The 23,622-nt window shown below is 29.2% G+C and overlaps 2 protein-coding genes, 1 non-coding gene and 1 pseudogene across 16 annotated transcripts; 1 reads left to right on the top strand and 3 right to left on the bottom strand.

Moving 5' to 3' along the window:
- Window positions 1-341: 341 nt before the first annotated feature.
- TRNAL-UAA (transfer RNA leucine (anticodon UAA)) lies at window positions 342-424 on the top strand. The gene has a single exon. It is a non-coding gene; the product is annotated as a tRNA-Leu (tRNA).
- Window positions 425-2,696: 2,272 nt separating this feature from the next.
- Window positions 2,697-6,736, bottom strand: LOC107889529 (ras-related protein RABA4d-like; annotated as a pseudogene).
- A 1,034-nt stretch (window positions 6,737-7,770) lies between these two features.
- Window positions 7,771-10,811, bottom strand: LOC107889526 (transcription factor bHLH130). Of its 7 annotated transcripts, none has more exons than XM_016813969.2 (6): window positions 9,862-10,793; window positions 9,321-9,586; window positions 9,039-9,209; window positions 8,873-8,938; window positions 8,726-8,794; window positions 7,771-8,079 (listed from the first exon to the last, which is right to left on the bottom strand). In XM_016813969.2, exons 1-6 carry the CDS (start codon window positions 10,259-10,261, stop codon window positions 7,990-7,992), a joined length of 1,062 nt encoding a protein of 353 aa, XP_016669458.1. In that variant the 5' UTR covers window positions 10,262-10,793; the 3' UTR covers window positions 7,771-7,989. The 7 variants fall into 7 exon arrangements, with proteins under 7 accessions (XP_016669458.1, XP_016669461.1, XP_016669459.1 ...); XM_016813972.2 differs by having other exon boundaries at window positions 7,771-8,075; window positions 9,862-10,791; XM_016813970.2 differs by having other exon boundaries at window positions 9,321-9,574; window positions 9,862-10,791.
- A 6,099-nt stretch (window positions 10,812-16,910) lies between these two features.
- On the bottom strand, window positions 16,911-20,699 carry LOC107889527 (OVARIAN TUMOR DOMAIN-containing deubiquitinating enzyme 4). Of its 8 annotated transcripts, none has more exons than XM_041076604.1 (8): window positions 20,269-20,673; window positions 19,474-19,618; window positions 18,476-18,886; window positions 18,308-18,406; window positions 18,066-18,187; window positions 17,728-17,768; window positions 17,329-17,427; window positions 16,911-17,219 (listed from the first exon to the last, which is right to left on the bottom strand). In XM_041076604.1, the coding sequence occupies exons 3-8, from the start codon at window positions 18,873-18,875 to the stop codon at window positions 17,048-17,050; spliced, it is 933 nt and encodes a 310-aa protein (XP_040932538.1). In that variant the 5' UTR covers window positions 18,876-18,886; window positions 19,474-19,618; window positions 20,269-20,673; the 3' UTR covers window positions 16,911-17,047. The 8 variants fall into 8 exon arrangements, with proteins under 8 accessions (XP_040932538.1, XP_040932539.1, XP_040932536.1 ...); XM_041076605.1 differs by having other exon boundaries at window positions 20,431-20,673; XM_041076602.1 differs by having other exon boundaries at window positions 18,308-18,886; window positions 20,431-20,699.
- Window positions 20,700-23,622: the final 2,923 nt, after the last annotated feature.

Here is a 23,622-nt window from a genome sequence, read left to right as displayed (position 1 = left end):
TAACTATTTCTTTTGAAAAATTATATGATTTTTTGAATCCTTAAACCTAAATTTTCTTTTTAAGGTAAAATTGTTGCAATTCTTCTATGCACTAAAAAAAATTGTTACTTGAAATTCATGATATCTTAGGTTTAAATCTCTAGTGTTTTTTTTATTAATTTTATATAAGAATAAAAAAAAGTAACTTCTAAATAATATGATTTACTTTATAAAAATATTGTATTTTTTAGCTGAGTTGGTGATTGAATAACTCGTGACACCAACTCAAGACGGGTTGTAATGCTGAATTGCAGGATTTCTGGTTAGCATTATATAGCTTTATGCACAAAGGTATCCCAACAGCAGGTTTGCCCGAGAGGTTAAGGGGGAAGACTTAAGATCTTCTGTGCATAAGCACGCGTGGGTTCAAACCCCACAGCCTGCATTATAAATTCTTTTAATTATATTAAACAATGACAATTTGGAAATCCGGGGATATTGGAGACAAAATATTCAGAATGATTAGCGGCTGTAAATGTCGATAAACCCCTTAGATATCTATTATATGAAATCCGGTTGTTTATGCCAATAGCAGATTCGGATTTTCGTGTTTAGTTATATCACCTCTTAGCTATGATTTAACCATTTTACATAAATGTATGAAAAACATAATAAGCAATATTATTATTAAATATAATAATTAATAATTATTTTAAATAAATTTTATATAATTAAATCTTTCATAGACCGAGTCAAGTCTAGCCACATCTTGATTTCAAAAAAAATTTCAAGCTAAGCCTGCAACTTGCCTAAAAAGCTCATTTTAGCTATTTAAAAATTATTAATATATTAAATATTAATATTTATAATTAGATTTAAATTTAAAAATACTTTTATTATTTAAATTGAGTTTGAACAAAAAAATATATATTATTCAAGCTCAAGTCTAGTAAGGTCAAGTATATTTTTATAATATACTAAATATAATTATGTCAAATTATAAAATAAAATAATATTATATTATTTATTTTAATTATATAAATATTAATTAAATTTAACTAATTAAGTTGATAAAATAATAAAAAAGGGTTGTGACAAATTTAAGGATTCTTATAATTTCATCCCATTGTCTAATTAGGTTTACGGACGCATAAGAATAAGATTTAAGAGAAATTATATTAGACCTATCCATAGGTCAAGTAACCTATTTAGTATATTATAAAAATATATAGATTACTTGACCTATGGATAGGTCTAATATAATTTCTCTTAAATCTTATTCTTATGCGTCCGTAAACCTAATTAGACAATGGGATGAAATTATAAGAATCCTTAAATTTGTCACAACCCTTTTTTATTATTTTATCAACTTAATTAGTTAAATTTAATTAATATTTATATAATTAAAATAAATAATATAATATTATTTTATTTTATAATTTGACATAATTATATTTAGTATATTATAAAAATATATAGATTGAAATTTAAGGATATATAACATATCAATTGTTATATATAAATAAATTATGAATGTATAATAAGTATTATAGAATTGTAAATTATAACATGCATTCTTTTATGAGTGACATAACCTAATATATACAATTAGTATATACATGTAATTAAAGGAGATTATTAATGATACGTGATATTATATATAACTAATTTTATGGTATATTATAATTTATAAATATATACAACTAGTTTTTTACCCCGTACGAAGTACATGTTTGGTTGTATATATCAATTAAATGTCGTAACATTTCAACAATACTAATATTGAGAAAGTAATAAGAAACCAACATTGTTTTCTGTAATTTTTATTCTGATTTGAGTTATAAATGCCATTTATTTTTATCAACAAGTGTTAAGTATAGTGGTAAAATATATTATACTCTCACAGAAAAATGTAAGCCCAAACCTTGAAGATGACATTGTTAAGAGGGGCAACCACATATCCCCTAAAGGAATTAATCTTCATGAACCGTAAAACAAACATAAAAGATATTTTAATTGTACAAAAAAAAAACCAACATTGTTTTAAAACATCAATTAATATTTTTATTATTTAAAAAAATATATATATATATACGTTAATTCTAAATATGAATTACTTAGTACTATATTATCATTTTAAAAATAAGCTGTCCTCAAATATGACTTATGCTAAAATATTTTGCTTCTATATTGTAATTTAAAATTTAATTGTATATTTTAAATTGTAAAGAAGAATATATTTTTTTTAATGGAATATTAAAGTATTGATTTTTTAATGTGAAATTTTGACTCGTATTAAAATAATAAATTATTTTATTTAATTGCTTAATATTTTACTATTCAGATTTTATTTTCATTGAACTTTTATTGTAAATTAAACCAATTAGTAAATATTTTTTTAATTTATAAAATATATTATTTAATAAATTTAGAAATAAACACAGAAAATCGCATATGATAACCAGTTTATATTATATTGGATTTTTTGTCTTTTTTGAAGAAAACAAAGTTCATGGCACTAAATTTTTGAAAGGCTATCATATCTTTATTCTTCACAAAATTTTTGAAAGAACGATAGTACTTTTCCACTATAGATTTTAGGGTTTTGATAGTGTAATGAAAGGTAAAATAATATTTATATGCTCAACAATTTAGATGTTGGTAAATTAAGTGGGAATAAAACTACTAATTTTGTTCATTTGGAGTGGGAAGGGTAATATTCTTATTAAGAGATATATTTAATCAATTTTAAAAAATTGGGTGGGTGCAATTGCCCCCTTAAGCGCGTAGATAGATGAATTACAAAACTGAACCTAAATTAACATTAGGATTATCCGCAGCAGCCACCTCTACTGTCTTTTTGCATCTCCTGATTGGGAACAATAATCCGGGTTCCCTTAAGAAGTGCTGCATTGCCATTAGGATCTAACTCATCATTAGCAGTAAGTGTTTTCTTGCTGATTATTCGATATATCTCTGTTAGAACCGTAAAAAAAGCTGTTTCAACATTGGTAGATTCTAGTGCTGATGTCTCCATGAAGAACAGGTTCTCTCTTTGTGCAAACTCTTGTGCATCTTCTATTGGTACCGCTCTCAGGCTTCCCAAGTCACACTTGTTTCCCACAAGCATGATCACTAGATTCTGATCAGCATGTCCCCTCAATTCCTCTAGCCACCTTGCCATGTTGTCAAACGATTGCCGCTTGGTCATATCATAAACCAACATCGCTCCTACTGCTCCTCGGTAGTATGCACTTGTCACAGCCCTGTACCTGATTTCATAAAGCAACAAGGGTACTTCAGCCGCACATCATACATTATGAAGGAAAGCAAAAGCTTGATGAAACAGCCGTTGCCATGTTTACTTTGGGGTCTTAATCACTGAGTTAAAATGATTAAGGACCAAATCTAAATCACTTAGTATGCCAAAGAAGATGGTTTGATTTTATATAGTTCCACATTGATGAATGGTTTGGTTTTATATAGTTTCACATCAAAGCAGCCTGCACGAAGACTGTCAAATATAAATATTAGCAATCTCTGCTTGTTGCCACAGCAGGATGACTAGTTTTTTTTTAAAGCAAAGTAATTGTCATCATCAACATTTAAGATGAACAACCATAACAAACTGATAAATCAAATTTCTTCCTTTCATTTATGTGAATGCACTAATAAGTAGCATTTCAAGATTAGATTGGATGCAATGTGTATGACCAATAACACCCATTTTGCCAATATGCATACCACATAAAGGAATCTATATCAGGGTTTATCTTATAGATTCAATCTAATTCTGGCAGAACTTGTGGATCTCCCTAGACAACAAGTCACTGTCCTCTTAAAAATCATATACACAAATCCCTTGATATGCTTGAGCTCCTCTAGAAATCGCAAAAATAAACTAAATATGTCCGTGAATGCACTAGCACATTCAGATAAACACATGCATACATGCATGCAAATAGGTAAAGGTATATGCATCCATGTAATGAAAAAACAAGCATACTTATACATGATAGGCTCATCCATGTGCTTGTGCAAAAACACATACAAAAAAAAAATAGCAGAGAGCTACAATAGTAGTAGACAAGTGACCAAAAATGATCTTTCAGTAATTGAACTCGATAGGGAACAAAATATCTGGCAAAAATGTTGAGCAGCTTCATCTAAAATTTCAACACTTCTCTACGGCTTTTCAGTCGGGATAAGAAAAAGTAATCTTGAGGCAATAGAAAAAAAAGGATGCATGCACATTTTAGTTAAGACTTTCTAGATGCAAACAGAAAATTCATGTTTCATCACAATTCAAGGATTATTTCAAGGTCCTTGAAGAATACCAAGCATATAGGTTTTTGTCGTATTGCAAGGCTGAAGTGTGTTTAGATATAGATATATATGTAAATAAAGATTTAAAGTAAATAAATTGTTGTGAAAATCTTATAAAATATATTTTATTTAATTTTATTATAAAATAGATTTAAAATATTAAAAAAATAAAAGTTTAAATAAAAAAGTTTCAAAGGTCTTACAACCTAGATTGAGTTTTGAACAAGCTAAATTTTTTGTCATTCAAGCATGGCTTGATCCATAAATAAATAACTTAGCATGAACAGATTAAGTTTAAATATCACATATAACATTAATCTAGCAAACAATATATAAATTCCTTAAAATAAAATAAAATATCAATTTTTAATAATCGTAGCATAGTTGCATATGTAAATTTTTTATGTTAGAAAGATATCCAGTCTAACTAAAATAATAAAAATCAATATAGAATTATTTCATATTACAAAAGAAAAAAGGGGTTGTATACAATAATAATAATAAAAGGAAAATCCATGTCGATCCAAATTTAGACAACTATTTGGACCAAGCCATCAAATTAGTCATTATATATGCATATACATATGCATATATTTCAAACTAGCAATATTTTTAACTTTGCTCTTCGTATCTATTTCCCCAGCCTAGCAATAATCTTGGCTTTGCCCCTGCTTATATCTATATGTAATTGTGTTCTCTCACTATGAAGGGTTAGGGTAAAGAATACGAGAAACAGTAACCATTATGCAGAGGGTTCACCATTGAGTAAAATGATGCAGCAATAAGCTAAGAACCCAGGGCAGTGATATATGGACAAATCCAGCCCAAGAATAAACCATAACACAAACAATCCATCAAGTCTGAAAATCCTGAAGTCTAACTTTGATGTTTTACTAGTATGTATGATGTTGGCATTGCAACATATAAGAGTAGGAAACAATACAACAGCAGCCAAGATCATTACATTTCACTTCTCATTTAAAAAATTAGCATCTTAACCAGCAGAAAATTACTCTACATTAGAGGACTAAAATTTTCCAATGAATTCCATCTAAAAGCATTCCTAGAGAGCACAAACAATAAAAAAACCTGGTAAGTGGTTGTTGGCCAGGTAGCTCAGCTTCTATGACATTGCAACTAACCATTTCAATCCAGCATAGTGATAGGATCAGAAATAGAATTTATAGGACTCAAGTTCCACATTAAACAACCTTAACACCGGCACCACTCTCCCATATTATCATTACAGGATGTATGAAGGCATTGTCTTCCTATCTTATTCTTGGTCCATCCAATGAAACATTGATCCAGTTGCACCTTCTAATGTATATTAAGTTTCCTAATTACCTAGCTAGAAATAATGATAGTGCCCTAATTTCCTAGCTTGAGATAATTAGACTTGGTCTGCCTAATACAAATATTCCAAGGATAGAAAGAAGGATGTAACATAACTGTTCCTTGACACTTTCTACTCCAATTCTTTATTTCCATCAATTATAACAATTATGCAAATTCAATAAAATAAAGTAAAATAACTAACTGAAAATTTCAGGGGAAAAAATCGCACCTTTCTTGGGCAGCAGTATCCCAAATCTGCGATTTAACAGTCTTGTTATCGATTACAAGGGTTTTAGTCTGGAATTCAACACCAATTGTGGCTTTTTGAATCCACACTGAATTCGTTCCTGGCGAAACGAGCAAGCAGCTGAGATTTCCCAACTGCTGAATCCCCAATCAAAACCACTTTGAATACATAATCAATCCTTTGGTTATAATCGCCATATAAGTTTGACATTGTCACCACCCAATCAGATGCCCACTGAGATGAATCCGCCGCTCAAAATCCACGAATTTAACCCGATCATAAAATACAATGATAAATATTCAGATTATTCGTGTGGATCTGGCACAATATGCAAGAAATGAAGCCTCGCATGGCATAATTATAATCACAGTATGAAATGTGGAGAATGGCTAAAAGGGATGATGGAGAATGGGAGATTCGAACCGGTAATTAGGGTTAGGGTTAGGGTTATAGGAAGCCAGTTAACGAAGAAGAAGATAAAAAAAGTTTGGATTCAGTGAAACAGTAAATTTTCTTTTATTTATTTATTTTTTGGGCTAATAGGTGAAGGAGAAAGACGATCACTTCCCCATCAACGGTTTTTAGTTTCTAACCTTCTACCTATGGCTATTCTTTTATTTATGGCTTAAATATTTAAATAAACAAATAAAACTCTTGATAAAATCATGTAAAAATCAATTAAGTTTTTAATTAAAAATAATATTCAATTAAATCCTTCCAATTATGAATTCAACTCAAACAACACAATGGTTAAAATATGATGCTAGTCCCTATACTCTAATCAAGTTTGAGATTTTATCCATGAACTTAAAATGGTAAAAATAATTAGAGGACTTAATTTAAATATATTAAAAAAGTTTTATTAAATATTTAAATTAATACAATGTTAATGATCTTTTTATCAAAATATTTAATAACAAAATTCATGAATATTTAAATAATTTTTACAATTATTTTAAAACTAATACAAAAGGTTAGAATATTTAAATTAAAAGTATATGAAATGAAATTTAAATATATTAAAAAATATATATTAAATCTTAATATTTTAAAATATAATTAGTTAAAAGTAAAACTATCATTGGACGTTCAATTAATTTTAATTTACAAAACTTTAGACTATAAGAAATGAATATTTTTCTTAAAAATATGTATATACATTTGTCCAATTTATTTCCCAATTACAAATGAATAATATTTTCCATAATCTTTAAATTTTCGTAATATTTAATTATTTTAGTTAATTGGCATAATTTCCACGATTAACTTTGTATTACATAATGTTATTAATTTTATATTACATAATGTTATTAATGATAAAAAGATCTTTTTTATTTTTTATCAAAATAATATTTTTATATGAAAATAATAAATATGATTTTATAAAATTATATAAACTGATTTTGTTATTATACATGTGATGTGCAACAATAATTTATTAATAAATTTTATTTCAATTTGAATGTGTGGGACTATAATTAAGTTGAGTGGGTAATCCATATTTTAGAAATTAAGAGTATACTTATTTGAGAAGGTTTCCTTATTCCAAAATTTTTGATACAATCATAAAGGCTGCCAAAAGCCATCTTTAGTCAGTAATTTGGATTCAGTAATGTGGGTTTTGAATAATTAATATGGAAGTGGATAAGGATTGTTGAATGACCAAATCTTTATTTACTCTCCCCGATATGGGATGATAAACAAATAAAAGTTAGCCACCTACACTTCCGCTATTTTCAACTAACCAAAATCATAACCACCTGAGAAATTATAACCAAGAGTGCAACCCTCTACGTCTACTCTCCCCTGACTTTTCATCTAAATATGTTGATTAAACTATTTAGTATGTTTAAGCACTTAATTTTAAATAAATACAATTATTATTGAAATATTCCAAAGCTTTTATTTGAGTTGTTGAAATATTAAAATTGTTGTTGTACGACTTTCTTTGTTCACATTACCTACACTGATCGAAAGCTCTTCTACTTGTTCTCATCTACAATTCTTTTTTTTTTATATTTTATGAAACAGCTTTGAATGTCACGAACTTACGAATCAAAATTCAAACAACTTTTCTTTCCAATCTCCGACACCGATCATCAAATCAACTTGGATCTAAGGCATGTTATTCTACTTGCTGATGAGTACTGGTCCATCATACCAATCGTTGGTTCGTCATTTAGAGCTTGCTAGTCAAAAGAAAAAACATTAATAGTTCACTGACTTGAATGAAAACTTTCGAATAGCTCATGGTCATTTTGTAACTTTTTGAAATTGAGTGATCAAAACGTAAACTTACTAATAGTATAGTGATCAAAATATAAACTTATTAATAATTTAATAACGTTGAATAATTTACCTAATAAAAAAACAAAATACATTCATGTTTGATAAATACTTGAATCTATATAACATAGAAATGCAGTACCAAAAAAAATGAACAAACTGAGAAGAGATTGTAGTGTGAGAAATGGTAATATGAGGAATGCAATGCATAAACCTGTCCTATACAATTTTCTCTTTATTCCGATACTGCCATGAAGTGGGAAGCTTTCTTAGCTTACACGATTAAGAATTCTGTGATGAAAACGCAACCAACTTTTTACATCACAAAAAGGAAAATTTTTAAACAAAAGAGAGAAATCTGAAAAACAAAGTAAAATCATAAAACTTGATTAGGGATCGGCTTCTGAATATTTAAGCACTTGCAGTTTGCACGACGGTCGTTTAGCGTCTGAGAAACAGATAATATTATTGCAAGTGTAGGATGAAATAAAAAGCAAAGAGCACCAGAAAGAAATGTTGAATTGGAAATTGAGGTTCTCTTTCAGTTACCTTGAACTGTTTCTGAAGGTCCTTGATGTAGTCCACAGCCAAATCTAACATGTCTGCTGTGTTTGTTTGCTGCTAAAATGGAACCCCAAAACAATCAATTTCCAAATCTAGAACTGCTAAGGCGAAAAAAAACAAACGAAACCATACCTTGTCCATGTTTGGGACAAGCTCTTGTAGCTTTCGCATTCGTTCACTAATTCGGGTTCTTCTCACCTGGAAGTAATTTACCCTTTATGATCCTCTCTAATGCAACTCAAAGTTACAATGATGTGTTCATGCATGTACACTAGTATGAGATGAAGGTATTCTTTACCCTTTCGGCAATGCTTCGAGGATGTGTAGCGCACCCACGCTTAGCTCTAATCTTACAAGGGACTGGATCTTGAAAGCTTAGAAACTTCTCCATGGCAGGCGTTTCATTCGATGTCTTCGGCAGACTCAAATGGTGAGACAATACATGAAGACGACTTCCACTAGCACTGTTCTATTGATAAAGAAACACACATAAACGAAAATTGATTAAGACAGCTCTAATCTTCATTTATCGGAGGAATTTAGAAAAGCAATATTCGAAGTTAAGCAACTTCGATCATACCTGGTTGGCGGAAAAGAAGTTGGAGTCGTTATCTTGTGTCGTTTTCGAGCCAGAAAAGTTCTCTGGGAAGTTTGCAGAATCGTTCCAAGAACCGTATTGGCATCCAGTTTCGAGTTTAGCATCATCGACAACTTCGGAAATCTGTGACAAGATGCCCAAGGATGAAGGTAGTCTTGATGAGAAGCTAATCTGATTCTTCAATCTGTTTGAACTTGAAGATGGACTTAGCTCTCCATTTGTATAGCTTCCCAAGCCTGCAATTTCACCTGAAGCCATTTTCAGTATATTTTAATTTGCAATAAGTTTAATGATTATCAGCTTGATAGATCTATAATCCAACACCATATCTATTCAGCACAATCAAAATGTCAACTTTAAAGGGTATAGGTCGCTATCCAATGTCGAACGATAAGAGAAAAACAAATATCTTCTTCTTTTTTTTTAGAGGGACTGGTCCGTACCAACTAATCAAAATGTTCCAAAGCATTCAAAACCTCAAGAAAAGAAGTTGGCAATCATAGATGGGGACAAAGAACAATACCAGTTTGGACAAATAAGTTGGTAAATAGCCCTGGGGGCGAGCTGCTTTGCCTCAATAGGCTGGACGTAACCGGTTTCCCACAACGTGGATCCATTCCCAATAAGAGATATGAGGTATCCATAGCAGAGGAGGTTTGTCTGGGATAATGAGGGGGTAATCCGGGAAACGTCCGCCGGGAATTCGCGTGGTCAATAGTCGCCTCTGTCCCAGATTTATCCTGGCTTGGATTCATGAATCTGTATGTCAATCTGTCGGAGTGGGGACCGCCTTTGCTAAGGCCGGTATCAAGGCTTTCGCTGAAAGTAGCGAGAAGAGAATTGGGAGCAGAAAGGAAACGCAACAACTCCGAATTGGGTTGGCTGTTTTGGTTTTGACAACTTGGAGGGGTACTTGAATCCATCGCCAACTTCCTCTAGTTTTGCCCCTGTTTTACTTGTGTGTGAGAAGTTTTAAGCTAGAGAGGCATTGTACGTAGCAGAAGTCAGTGTGGAAGGGGGAATTTAAGCATAAAAATTGCAGGAAGCAAAATTTGAGCTTGATTTGTAAGCAGAGTGGGATAAGATCTTGAAGAAGAAGCAAAGCCCAAGATAATAAGTTGACAAGGGAAGGAGAAAAAGGAAAATAGAAGAGTGTTCCAGGGAAAAAGTGGAACTTGAAAGTTATACAAAGAGATGGACTTTTTGGTTAAATAAGGGATTTTGTGGGCAGAGAAAAAGGGAAAGAAGAAGACGATGAGAGAGATATGGAGTATGAGGGCAAAAAAAGCAAGGAAGAAAGGGGGCGCTGAAAGTAGAAAAGCGAAACACTGAAACAAATGAGAAGGAAGAAAGGCTGCGATAGTTATCTGCTTTGCTTTGGTTTTGTGTTGAAATGAAAGCAGTCAATGTCAAAGGGCAAAAGTACAAGGAGAGGGAGAGTCATCAATGTAATCCATGGCTTCATTTCATGTCTTCCCTTTTTTACACCTATGCCCTTTCTATTTTCTAAATCAATAAATATTACTCTTCTTCTTCCAATTAGAGCACCTGCCTAACATTTCAATTGCACTCAAAACATTTGTTTTATTTTTTAAATTTTAATTTTTTTATTTTTTAAATTTTAAAATACACCTCCAAGTCTTAAAATCATTGAACTTATTAGTGTAACGTTTTGAAATAATAAAAAATTACTCACTTGGTTATAATTTAACTAAAAAAAATAACATTGCAATGAATATAAATTTAACAAAATAATTTTAATAATATTAACAGTTAGACTTAAATTTTAAAATTCGTAAAGTAGAATGAGTAAATTCTAATCTTATGAAAAGTATAAGGACTTATAACTTATTTTAACCTAAGAAGTCAAAGTTATTCATCTTTTGATTTTTAGTTCATCTAGTTCAATTACTTTAAAAATTAAAACAAATAATAAAGAAAAATATTTGATACACTATTAATGAAGTTTTTAGACTTCACAACTGCCGAAGTGATGACAATTATTTTATAGAGAATATGATAAACTATATAAAAAAATGGGACACATAATAAATTTTTAAATCTACTTGTGAAATTAAAAAGAACATTATTGGTGTACTAAATAAATATGAACGAGAAGATGATAAAATTCCAAATTTTTTGTTAAAATATTTGAAATTCCATTTTTTAATTCTCAAATTTTGGTTTTCTACCATTTCAAAAAAAGGTTATGAATATTATTTTGTTATACATCACCAATTCCACCGTCCCGTTTCAACCCAACCTAAGGTTTTTAAAATCGGGTAGGTAGTTAAATGAGTTAGATTTTCGATTTTTAATTTAATTAATTTTGTTTAATAAATTATTAAAAACTATAAAAAAATTAAAAATATAGAAAATTGGTTCAGCATGTTCTTAGCCCAATTTGTAGGTTAATGATCTAACCCTTTATTTTGGACAAGTACATTAGACGGATGTTGGTCTAATTGACTAATTTGATTCAATTTTTAAAAATAATGATTCAATCAATTAATCTAATCTACTTCTGTAACCATGCCGTAAATATATGCATGAATTCTCTCTCAAATATATTTTGTGTTTAATCTCTACCATAGGCATTACCCAAATTTATTTATCTTAGTCAAAATATATTGAAATTTTCAATCCAATTATCTTTTACATTAATTTAATCCTAGTTCTAAATATTTTAAAAAAATATATTTGTGATTGTACTTATAAATTCCTAAAAAATATTTTTAAATAAAAACTAATGAAAATGAAAATATATGTTTATATTAAGATTTAAAAATTGTTAAGTATAGTTCTTAGTATAAGAAAATACTTTTGCAATAAAATAAAAAAGTGAATGAAAAAAATTATAATTGAATTTTTTATACAATATTAGAGATGAAGATAGAGTAATCTAATTTGAATTTGTGTTAAATAAGTGCTTAATAAAAGTTTTAATCATCATCATACAAATCTAACATTTTTTTTAATTGAGATTTATATTATGTTTTATTTTTAAAAAAATAAAAAATAAACTTTTTAAGTAAGTAGTTAATTTTTAAAATTAAAAGATGAAAAATAATATTTTTAGAATGATTAATTAAACGTTTAATTTTAATTTTAATTAATTAGTTGTTTGAAAAAGTGTACAATGATATATTCCAAATCAGCAATTTTTTAAAGAACCAAATTAAGACACGCACTTTTTAAACCTACAACCAATTCTCACTGTAATTCCCACCGTTTTGTCTTGGAAAATAAAAACCGTGTGATGACGTTTTCTTTAAATAATTCAGTGACGTATCATTTTCTCTTGTCGGCTAATTTATCAGCATAAGCTGAAAAAGAAATTAACAATATATGTTTTTTTAATTTATCCATTTACATTATTTTTTTAGAGAGAAAAAAAATGTCTTACAAAGCACGCTTTCAACTACATCAATAAAAAACGTAGTTTACAATACGGTTTTTCCTGAAAATTAACACATCAGTTTTTATAGTTAGAGGGTTAAATGTTAGTAGTTTTCTACTTGAGGACTCAATCATAAAATTACAATTATCTAATTATCTAACCAAAAAAATTACTGTGTCAAAAAATTTAATTTAAAAAAAAACTTAAAACAACATGTTTTAATAAAAAATACAAATGCTAGTAGGAAATGAATCAAACTTAGGATTTAATAAAAAATTACTAATATTTAACCATTTAATCAAAAAAATTAATTTGTTAATGTTCAATGAAAACATACTTTTATAGGGCGTGTTTTTTTTTTCTCAAGCAAACAAGGTAAATCAATAAATTTTAAAAAACATATTTTTAATTTTTTTTCCACCATATATTGATAAGTTAGCCTCTCTTATCATACTTTTCAAATAATATATTATTAGATTTTCAAATTCATAATAAGGTAAAAAGGTTATTTTAAGTAAGATTATTAATTTTTTTATAAAATTTTGATTGAAGTTTTAAAATTTTTATAGAGATTAGAGTCATAAGTTGAAATATCAATATATATGAATTTTTATTAATGTTATTTAAAAAATTACTGTTACGATAATATATATATGTATAAATATCTTAATTAAATTAGTATTCGAAGAATTTAAAGTTATTAAAGAATCTACGGTATAAATGTTTGACATGATACTTAGGTAGTTATCAAAAATAGAGTTGCTAACGGGAGTAATTACTTATGCAGTACTGCAAAGGCCACTGACTACAACAATATTGTCTCTAATATTTTGGGTAAAAGTTGGTTGATATATTAAAAAATCAATCTTTAAGCTCTAAGTGCGTGTTCTTCGTAGTAATACTACATTCATCACATGGAAAATGAAATTTTGTGTTTCAAGTTTTCATTGTGCTTACAAGTGTAGGGTCAAGTTTACACCCTTTATCCATAAAGGCCACATGCACAAATTTAACATTTCTCAAGTAAGATTTATTAAGTGTGATAGAAGAGTGGGTAAATTATAAATATACGTCTCTAAAATTTGATATTTCACCTATATATATAAAAAAATATACAAAATATTAAATTTTAATATAATAAGAAAATATTTAAATTATACTACATTAAATACAAAAAAATTTCTTACCATTTGCAATTAATCAATCGAAATATGCTTGTCATCTAAACAAATTAGAGATTGTGTCATTGTTAATTTCAAAAAACATGAAATAAATTGTAATAGAGAAAATAATTTACGAAAATCTTAAGACAATTTTAATAAAAAAAAAGAGTTGACGGATAAATAAAATTTGATTGAAAAATTAAGAGGGAATTGAGAAAAATTTGAGAATGTGAGAGAGTTGAGATTGAATAGAAAAAAAAAAGAAATGGGAAGGTTTATATAGAAAATAAAAAGTGATCGTTTGGGGGGCTGTTGGTTCCCACGTAGACCTGATCATGGGTTGAGCCACCCAGCTTGGCCTAAAGGCTTGCCCAAAAAGTGAGATGGTTTGGGCAAAAAAATAAGGCCCGTTTAAAAAATGAGTCAGGCTTTGGATAAGGTATTTTTGGCCTGGACCTGGCTCGACCCTAATTCACTAAAAGATAAAGAAAATCTACTCTCTTTTTTTTAACGTTATTTTCTTGTTGTTTTCTCCTTATGTTGTTACCATTTTACTATTATGTTGCTACTATTTTATTGTTATTCTTTGGATATTGAATAAAACCTATTTTATTGTTAATTTTGTTATTATTTTAAAGGCATTTATTAATTTTGTTATTAATTTAGAGGCATTTGCTTGTTAAGCTGTATTTATCTTAGTATTATTTAAGTCTACATATTTTTTAAAATTTATTTTCAATTTGCTGGGAAATATTTATTTTGATGTATTATATATATTTAAAAATTATATAAAAATAAGATAAAAAATTAATACAGGCGGGCCAGGTCAGGCTAAGGTTTCAACATTTTTATCCGGGTCGAGTTTGGATAAAATTTTAGGCCCATTTTTTGGGCCGAGCTAACTATGGCCTAGTAGATGGGCCTAAAATTTTAGTTGAGCCCAAACCCGACCCAACCCGACCCATGAGCACCTCTATGGCTATTTAAGGGGGTGATCGTTGAGGGAAGCGTTTACGTTATTTTAACTTGATCCCATCATTTTACAAAAAAATCAACTTAATTCAATAAATATTTTTGAAAAAACGACATTTTTTATGTAATTCAATCGATTAATTCACTATAATTTATATTTATGTAATTATTGTATTAATACACTTTAAAGTTCATTTTTTTTAAAATTGTAAGAATTTATTTTGACTTAAAATAATTACAGTTAGATTAAAATATTTTAAAAAACTTGAATGATGTGAAAATAAAGAGAAATAGTGACATCCGTTTTAGGGAGTAAATCTGGAAACATGTATATTCTACTCAAATAAGCTTAAATTCTTACTCAGAATAATAATTGATGTTAAGAGTAATAAAAAATGAATGTCAACCCTACTATGAATCTGTGACTCAATTAACCTTTATGATTAAATGAAATTAATAAAGAAAGAGAAGAAGGGGAATGAATAGTGGAACAGAAACCACGGGGATAAGGCGGAAACCACACGAAAATTGAAACTTATTGGGTCCGTGATTACGCCTCCACTCACGTCACCCGTGACATCACTTAATCTACCGCCTCCTTTCCATTCATCTCATCTCCCACCCTTTTTTCTTTTATTATTATTTCTTTTTCGTACTGTCTCCAACCTATTTTGTTTTTTTTTTTTCTACTTCACCTGCTTCTCCATTTCTTTTTTGAAGTTACTATAAATATAGTTTTTAATGTTTCTTCTTTTAGTTCTAAAAAGAGTGAAAAGTAATTTTTTAAAAATACCTTACTCAGCATTATAAGAAGTAAGTGGGTTCATAGTTAAGTTTAAATTTAATTAAATTCTATTAATCAGTCGGTGATTAAATTTAATTTAATTGAAGATTAATTAATGATTTTTAAAATTTTTAACTATCGATTAATTCAGCTTGAAATTGAGTAATTAATCAAAATAAATAATATATATTATATAATTGTTAATTTCAGTTATTGATGTATTTATTTCTTTAAATATGTATAATTAAATTAAAATTAAAGTTTTAAATATAAATTTGAACCACAATTAAAATTTCACGTGTATAATTACATTAAACTAAAACTTATATGTACAATTATACATTAAATTATAATTCATGTATAGTTTTAAAATTTATCTCAAAAAAATATGCATCAATTTAGTAGAAAAAACTGTCAAAATTTGCGCGAATTATAATTTAGAAGTTGAATTTTCAATTTGAAGATAGGTAAGAAATCTGGATGTATATACTATGTTTAGTTTTATGGAGTTAAAACCCATTCTCATGAGCATCCGAGAATTCAAGAAGAAATTAGACTATAATTCTAATAAATAGAAAATTCAAACACTTTGTCATAGATTTATTATAAAAATTTCTTATTTTTAAAAACATCTATTCTTGACCCAACTACATCGTGGATGCATCCATGCCGTAGTTCCATCACACTCCAATTTTCTCCAAATGTAAGGATTTATTTCCTTTATTTCTCTCATCTTTTGTTTTAAGATAATAATTACTTTTACTTTAGCTTTGAAATTTTTAAAATTTGATCATTTAATATAGTATAATGAATATAAAAGATGCGATTAGCTAAAATTTTAAATGTTAAATACTGTTAATTAATACAGACTTTAAAAATAAATTTTCATTTTCAATCTCACCACTAATTTTAATATAATAACTAAATTATCCAATATCATTACAATAAGTAAGATCAATATCGCTATTTTCAATCTCATCCTACGCCCATTTACATCTTCAAATAGAGATCGACTCCCAACTGCTGCTGAGTCACCTAATTTGATTTTCTTGTAGTCATTTTTAACCCCACGAGATGTACTATAATCGCATTTTACCCATCAATCACAAAACCAAAACCAAACAAACAAAATATCCCACAAACTGTCCACTATTTCTCACCTCACTATCCCTACATAAATGTCATTTTACATCTCTTTTCGTGATAACATGAATATAATGTGTGTATTAAACGAGTTTTATGCTCACATCATGTACAAGGTCAAATGAAAAAGTAATTTATTACGTCAATAAAAAAATCATGAATAATCTTTAATTTGCATACAAATAGTTACACGTTATATGCCCTAGAAATTCAATGGTAATACTTATTAGCAGTCAGAATCTGAAAGCTAAAGCTTTGATTTACCTGGTTTACTTCCAGGCATCTGCAGCGCATCATAATGACCAAAACCATGGTAGAGAACTCTGATTGGATTTTCAGTACCATATTCTAGGCCATACTCAGCAATGGCAATCAAGCCACCGGCATCCCTGTCATACATGTAGACCGTAATCGGCATCCTGCCAGATGCCATCATCAAGTTAACAGTACATTTATACATTATTTGATTTATAAAAGGAAAGAGGGAAAGAAGCCATGCTCAATAAAATACACAAAACAAAGACTTACTGGAGAACATGTGAAGACATGAACAGTTCAGGTTCACCTCCCCACACATGTGGCTTCCTTATATGTGAAACATAGGTATCGAAATCTCCTTCAACAAACCTGTTGGCATTATTAATCAGATACATGTTTAAAAGAAATGTTTTTTAACCCAAATCATGCAATGTCTTCTTTAGAAAGGTGAATGTCGTATGTTTTTTTGCCCAAGGTGAATGGCAAAGTATTTTTGTTTTCATGTAGATAAAGAATTGCCTACATGACTCCTCTCATCGAAGTCTTTCTTTCCTTTCATAGAATTTAACAATAGGTGGAACTTTGGAAGTTTCTTCTGGCAAAAAAATAGCAGCCAGAAAAAGTGACAAAGAAATGAGTCTAAAAGCTGACAAAACCAAACAGGCTTACCATTCCGTTTCTTTTCTTCGTTTGATGAATTCATCTGCAACCTGAAAAATTACATATTGCAGAGAAGGTAACACTAGATTATGCATCAAACGAAATTGTCGGCTTAAAAAGATCAGGAATCTAACAGATTATCCATATATCAAACAAACCAGCATCGAATTTGATTCAGTAAAATATTTTATAAGAAGGTCAGGAAAATCTGCAAACTTAGCAATCGCAAGTTATAAGAAGGGATATGCATAGTATATAATCAAGAAACCAATCAGAAGGAAAGATGCCTTTTTAATAAAAACAACACCAAAGAAAAGAGTTTATGGAAGCAGAGATTAAGAATGTACTTTAGCTCTTAAGTCATCTGCCAGCTCTCTCTGAACTTTCTCACTTGGAGCTGATTTCCCAGATCTTAAACAAGCTCCATGAGCCACAGAGCGAAACATACATCTTCCATCTCCAGGTATTCCTGCATGATTTAAGACTTAGGGAAGTGATTAAACTGATACCTCCAGTTGAAATTTGATAACTGTGAGCAAGTACTTTCTGACCAGGCTGCATAAGGACTAGGGTATAATCTGCCACTCACCAATAACAGAATAATCGGTATAGACCTTTTTCCCATGAGAGAATTGAGCATGAGAAGGATCATGCTCATCTTCCTTTCCCTGCTTTGCCCCACCAGCTTCTGCATGTACTGGTTCAGAACTCGAATAACAAATTAACAAACCAAAAGCTAAGCCAGCAGATACAGAACCTGGAGGCCAGGATTGAGATCCTCCGATGCATTTGAATTTTTGAAATGTTCCATGTTTGGGCAGCAAAAGCCTCATTTTCATACTTTGACCGGCCCAAGAAATTTCAAGCTGTCTTTTCAGTTTTTCTTTATTACTAATTGATTCGTTAATTGCTAGAGTCTGGAATTTGCCACTTCGCCTAGATGAGCGGAAGCAGCTTGCTTGGAAGTCTTGGCAGCCAAAAGACGTTGTATTGGATACAGAAAGACCAGTATATTTCACCTTGGTTCCAGAGTATAAACAATAGCAGCAGGAACTGGATGATCCGCAGGAAATGATGCCGCGGAGACTGCTGCTCATCCGTCCGCTCAAGTGGACAACATTCTTAACACATGTGCTGATGGGAGAACAAACCATCATGTTGGCGAAACCTGATACACAAGCACAGTACAGAGAGCTTAATGCACAATAACCCAAAGGAATAAATGTCAAATTTATGTAATCAAACAATTAGTCGACTTAAAAAACAATCATCAATTTGAAAAAATCAAGTTGCATTTTTTCCCCATTGTGTATAATTCAATTTATAGAGATTATACACAAGTATCAGCCAAATTATGGAATAACCATACTCAAAACATCATGCATGAGTATAAGTAGGTTAAATACTACATTTCAGTACCTTGACTTGAAAATTTTATACTTTGCAGTTGGGCAAAATGGTTTTTTCAATGGTAAATAGTATCATTGATACCCATTACTTTATGAAAAACAGTTTCTCGGAATTGGACCTATGGTGAGAAAGGCAATAGCATAATGCATGTCATACTACTCCAAATGGGGTCCCAAATGCTAATGTTTCCCACCTCGTACTTAACATATCACAAGAACATATATTCTTATGATGAAACACATAAAGTCCGTATAAGAGTTATCTTATTACATACAGACAAAAAAATTTCTCTTGAATAAAATAATAAGTCTCAGATTTAGGTTAGCTCAATTGTTGATTCCTGACCTCATAATCGGCCATATTTTTCATGACAACCTGATCGGCCCAAGCCAAAGAACAAACTAGGTTGACTGCTGAATTAGGAATGTTCAATTCTCAAATTGAAACTCTGAACAAGGTTAGCTTTAAATTTCATGTCAACCTGAGAACCCTGGCCAAAAATCAGATTAGGTTCATTGTTTGTCAACTGAAGATTCATTTTGCACCATTCAATTCCATGAAAAATTGAATAAAGAAAATTCCCCCCCCCAACACACACACAAAAAAAAAAGATTACTTAGAAAAAGTTAAGATCTGAAGCAATTAGGAAAACATTAGAATGATCATGCCATTTTTTATCGAATCCCTAAAAACTTTGGAACCACTTCTGAATACTACTCATCCTTTTGCCATATTCATATACTCATCGGTTTCTTACTTAAAGCAATACTCTATAGCATCTTATTGAAACAACAAGAAACTAGACCCTTATGATTCTATTATTATTACTAATGCTGATTCTGTATTGCAGATACAAAAGCAGTCATATCATCAGTTCATCACCAAACCAACTAACCCATCTGTTTTGGAAATTAGAACCCTCTTATCCAATGCTATAACTATAAGGCCAATGTTAAAACTCATAAAGTTAATTGTAACAACAACAAAGAGCATAAATGTTCAAAAAAAAACAGGGAGACAAAATTAAATAAATAAAAAGTGCCCTAATAATAAAAAAACGAAGAAAAATTCTGAAAAAGATAGATAGATAGAGAGAGAGAGAGAGAGATGAATATGAAAAGAGAAAAGGAGAAAGCAAACCTGATGGGATGAGAAAATGGAAAATGATAGTTTAAGAAAAGGAAAGGAAATGGAAGAAAATAGGGGGCGAAAAAGGGAAGGATCATAAGAGTAGATGAAAAGAAAGGGTTAAAGGGTTGGATTATGGAAAGAGAAAAGAATCATCAGGAAAGAAAGAATTACCAGGAAATCACACCAAAAAGGTTCAGTTGAGAGGACAAGCAATGGATTTTAGTTTCCCCTCTTTCTAAAACTTGTTCTAATAATTCATTATCCCTTTTAGGCGTATCGGAGATGTTAGCTTCTTGCTCCCTCTCCTCTTTCTCTCTTTGTGTTCTTACATAGAAAACAGTGTACTGTTTTTACTTCTGGAACAACCGTTTTCATCATGGTCCAAACCTGAGTCATCTGCACGGCATCGTTCCTTAACGCTTTCGCTGCTTATTTTGAATAGAAACAGCTTGAAGTTTTATGAGGGTTAAAATATGTCATAGGTCCCTATACTCTAAAATTTTATAATTTAGTCCCTGTACTTTTATTTTCAGAAATTTAGTCCCTCTACTTTTTAGATATTAAAATTTAAGGTCAATTGTTAACATTGTTAATTCTTTTTTTAATTTATTGGTGTGACATTTTAAAATTTAAAAAAAATCGTTTGGCAGCAATGTAACTAGAAAAAAACATTAATAAACTTAAATTAAACAAAATAATTTTAACAGAATTAACTGTTGGACCTGAATTTTAAAATCTAAAAAGTAGAATGACTAAATTTCTGAAAATAAAAGTACAATGGCTAAATTATAAATTTACGAAGAGTACAAGAACATATGGTATATTTTAATCTTTTATTAATTGTTTAATAGTCGATGTATTTTCATAAATTATAAATTTAGTCATTATACTTTAATTTAGTCAATTTTAATATCTTTTACTTTAAAATTCTTGAAGTTTCAAATCCAATAATATTAATAATTAAATTCATTAAGTTAAATTTTATTATTTTAAATTTTTAAGTGATGTTTTTCACTTTTAACTCCAATAGTTTAATGCCCTTTTTTGAAGTACTGATTACTTCTAGGTGGTGTTTTTCTGAATTGATTTGATTTTTTCATCCATGGGTAAATTTCATCTTTTGTCTGTCATAGTTCACTATCTACAAAAGGCAAAACAAATCATTAATAGCTTTAGTAGCAATACAAATAAATCATAGACACTTCTCATTTTTCAAGGTCTTTCACTCGAGCTTTCTCCAACATGGATAGGAGAAGATGAAGATGGAGGGATCAGGTCTTGCATTAATGTCGTGGTCTCTTGTTCTTCTTCAAAATACGTAAAGAAATTGTAATAATGTTTTTCTTATGCCTCTAAATTTCAACTTCCTCATTTCTCGAACTTAACATCTTGATATACACTAATTTTTCTATTATTTTGGTTAAGTTAACATCTCATTACACTCTGCTCTAGTTTATTCATTAACTTATTTGTCACTTAAGTTAATTATGAATAAAAATTTGAAAAATTAAGTTAGTTATGATTAGACCTATTTATGGCTAGACCACCCGGCTTAGTCTAAAGGCATGTCCGAAAAGTAAGAGGTTTTTAGCAAAAATATAGGCACGAAAAATAGGTTAAGCAAAAAAACAAATGAAACGAGTCTTGTTTAAGGCTTTTTTGGCCCTAAACCCAGCCCAGCTCGAACTAGCAAAAAAAAATACTATTTTATTATTTTTTTGTTGTTGTTGTTGTTTTGTTGCTATTTTTTTTTGTTTTCTCACTGTTTTGCTACAATTTCACTATTATGTTATTACTATTTTGTTGTTATTGCTTGGATATTGTATAACTCTTATTTTATTATTAATTTTGTTACTATTTTAGAGTGTTTTGTTTGTTAAGTTACACCTATCTTGAGTGTTATTTAAGTATAAATATTTTTTAAATTTATTTTCAATTTGTTAGGAAGCATTTATTTTAATATTTTTAATATTTTTGATGTATTATATATATTTTAAAAAAATTATATATAAAAAATTAATTCAAGCAATAAAGCTAAGCCCGAACCTAGCAAATAGGCTTAAAATTTTAATAATGTCCAACTCAAACTTAGCTCAACCCAGTCCATGGAGATATCTAATTATGATGTAAGCTGAACGAAGCTTAACTAGAAATTGTGAATCCAACCTTGTGAGGATCAAGCATGAAGATGAAAACTCCATTATATTTAGGGAGTTGTGATGTAGTTTTTGTTTTACATTTATTCAACTGGATTTGAAGCATGGATTTTATTGACGTGTAGATAAAAAGTGGTTGTTTATTCTAAATCTCGATTAATCTTTTGCTCATAATTTATATGGATACTCTATAGTTTGTTTATGCATTTTGGATGTTACGACTGGAAAAGACCACTAGAGACATTGTTAGCGTCGGTACTAGCTAATGTTACGAAAGTACGAAAGGGAGAAATGATTAACGTACCATATCAATTTAGGGCTATTTTATTAATTTAATTCAAAATTTTTTAATATTTATAAAAATAACTCAGGTTTAAAAATAATCACTAAAATAACTTAAAATGAACAGTAAAATAGGGTTTTGAGAATCCAATAACCGGCACTACCCAGTGTTTTGGTCCCATGATTGGATGATTATAGTGTTAGACTTTAAAAAATTAATTTTTTTAACTTTGGTACACTAATAGCCGACACCAAAGATGTAAAAAAAATTATTTTAGTGAAATTTAAAGGCCTACATCCTAAAGGCCTACTCCCTAGTAATTAACCCAATATTTCAGGCCCACAAAATAAAAGAAAAACCCAAAAAAATTGAAATAAGAATTTTTTGAAATAAGAATTTTTTTTATTCAAGTAAAATTTAAAATTTTGTAATGGAATGATATTTAAATTGAAAAAAATTAAATAAAATATGAGAAATTATAAATAACCCTAATATTGAGATTAATTATAATCAGATATGAAAAAAAATGAAATGAATTGAAAAAAATTTGAATTAAAAAAAGATAACTTGAATATGAATATGAAATGAAATGTAATTTGTAATGAATATGAAATGAAATGAAATGATGATTATGAAATGGAATAAAAGTTTAAATGAAAATAAATTATAAATTTAAATGAAAAAAGTTGAAATGATAAATAAAAAAATAAATAAAAATAGAAAATTTAAATTTAAATGAAATGAAATGTAAATAAAATTTAAAATTCAAATAGAAATGAAAAAAATAAAAAAAGCTTGACATGTCAGAGCTTGTGCTTGAGTCCAGCTTGCATCATTGCCTAATGCTAAATTGACATACTATTGTCGGCCATTAAAAGGTCAATTTGACATTGGGCAATAATGTAAGCCTAACACAGGCAGAGG

This window comes from Gossypium hirsutum, chromosome A09 (genome assembly GCF_007990345.1).
Source record: "Gossypium hirsutum isolate 1008001.06 chromosome A09, Gossypium_hirsutum_v2.1, whole genome shotgun sequence".
Classification (NCBI taxonomy): Eukaryota; Viridiplantae; Streptophyta; class Magnoliopsida; order Malvales; family Malvaceae; genus Gossypium; species Gossypium hirsutum.
Note: the sequence above shows the minus strand (reverse complement) of the source record. Positions and strands in the feature narration are given on the sequence as shown.

Excerpts from the sequence above, each read along its gene's own strand:
- LOC107889526 (XM_016813969.2), bottom strand. The coding sequence starts at position 10,261 with ATGGATTCAAGTACCCCTCCAAGTTGTCAAAACCAAAACAGCCAACCC. Across the intron at positions 8,795-8,872 it reads TTGTCCCAAACATGGACAAG|CAAACAAACACAGCAGACAT; the intron begins GTATGGTTTCGT and ends CCATTTTAGCAG. Across the intron at positions 8,080-8,725 it reads ACCTTCAGAAACAGTTCAAG|CAAGCTCTAAATGACGAACC; the intron begins GTAACTGAAAGA and ends TCTTTTGACTAG.
- LOC107889527 (XM_041076602.1), bottom strand. The coding sequence starts at position 18,875 with ATGATGGTTTGTTCTCCCATCAGCACATGTGTTAAGAATGTTGTCCAC. Across the intron at positions 18,188-18,307 it reads TACCGATTATTCTGTTATTG|GAATACCTGGAGATGGAAGA; the intron begins GTGAGTGGCAGA and ends TAAATCATGCAG. Across the intron at positions 17,769-18,065 it reads CAGATGACTTAAGAGCTAAA|GTTGCAGATGAATTCATCAA; the intron begins GTACATTCTTAA and ends GTAATTTTTCAG.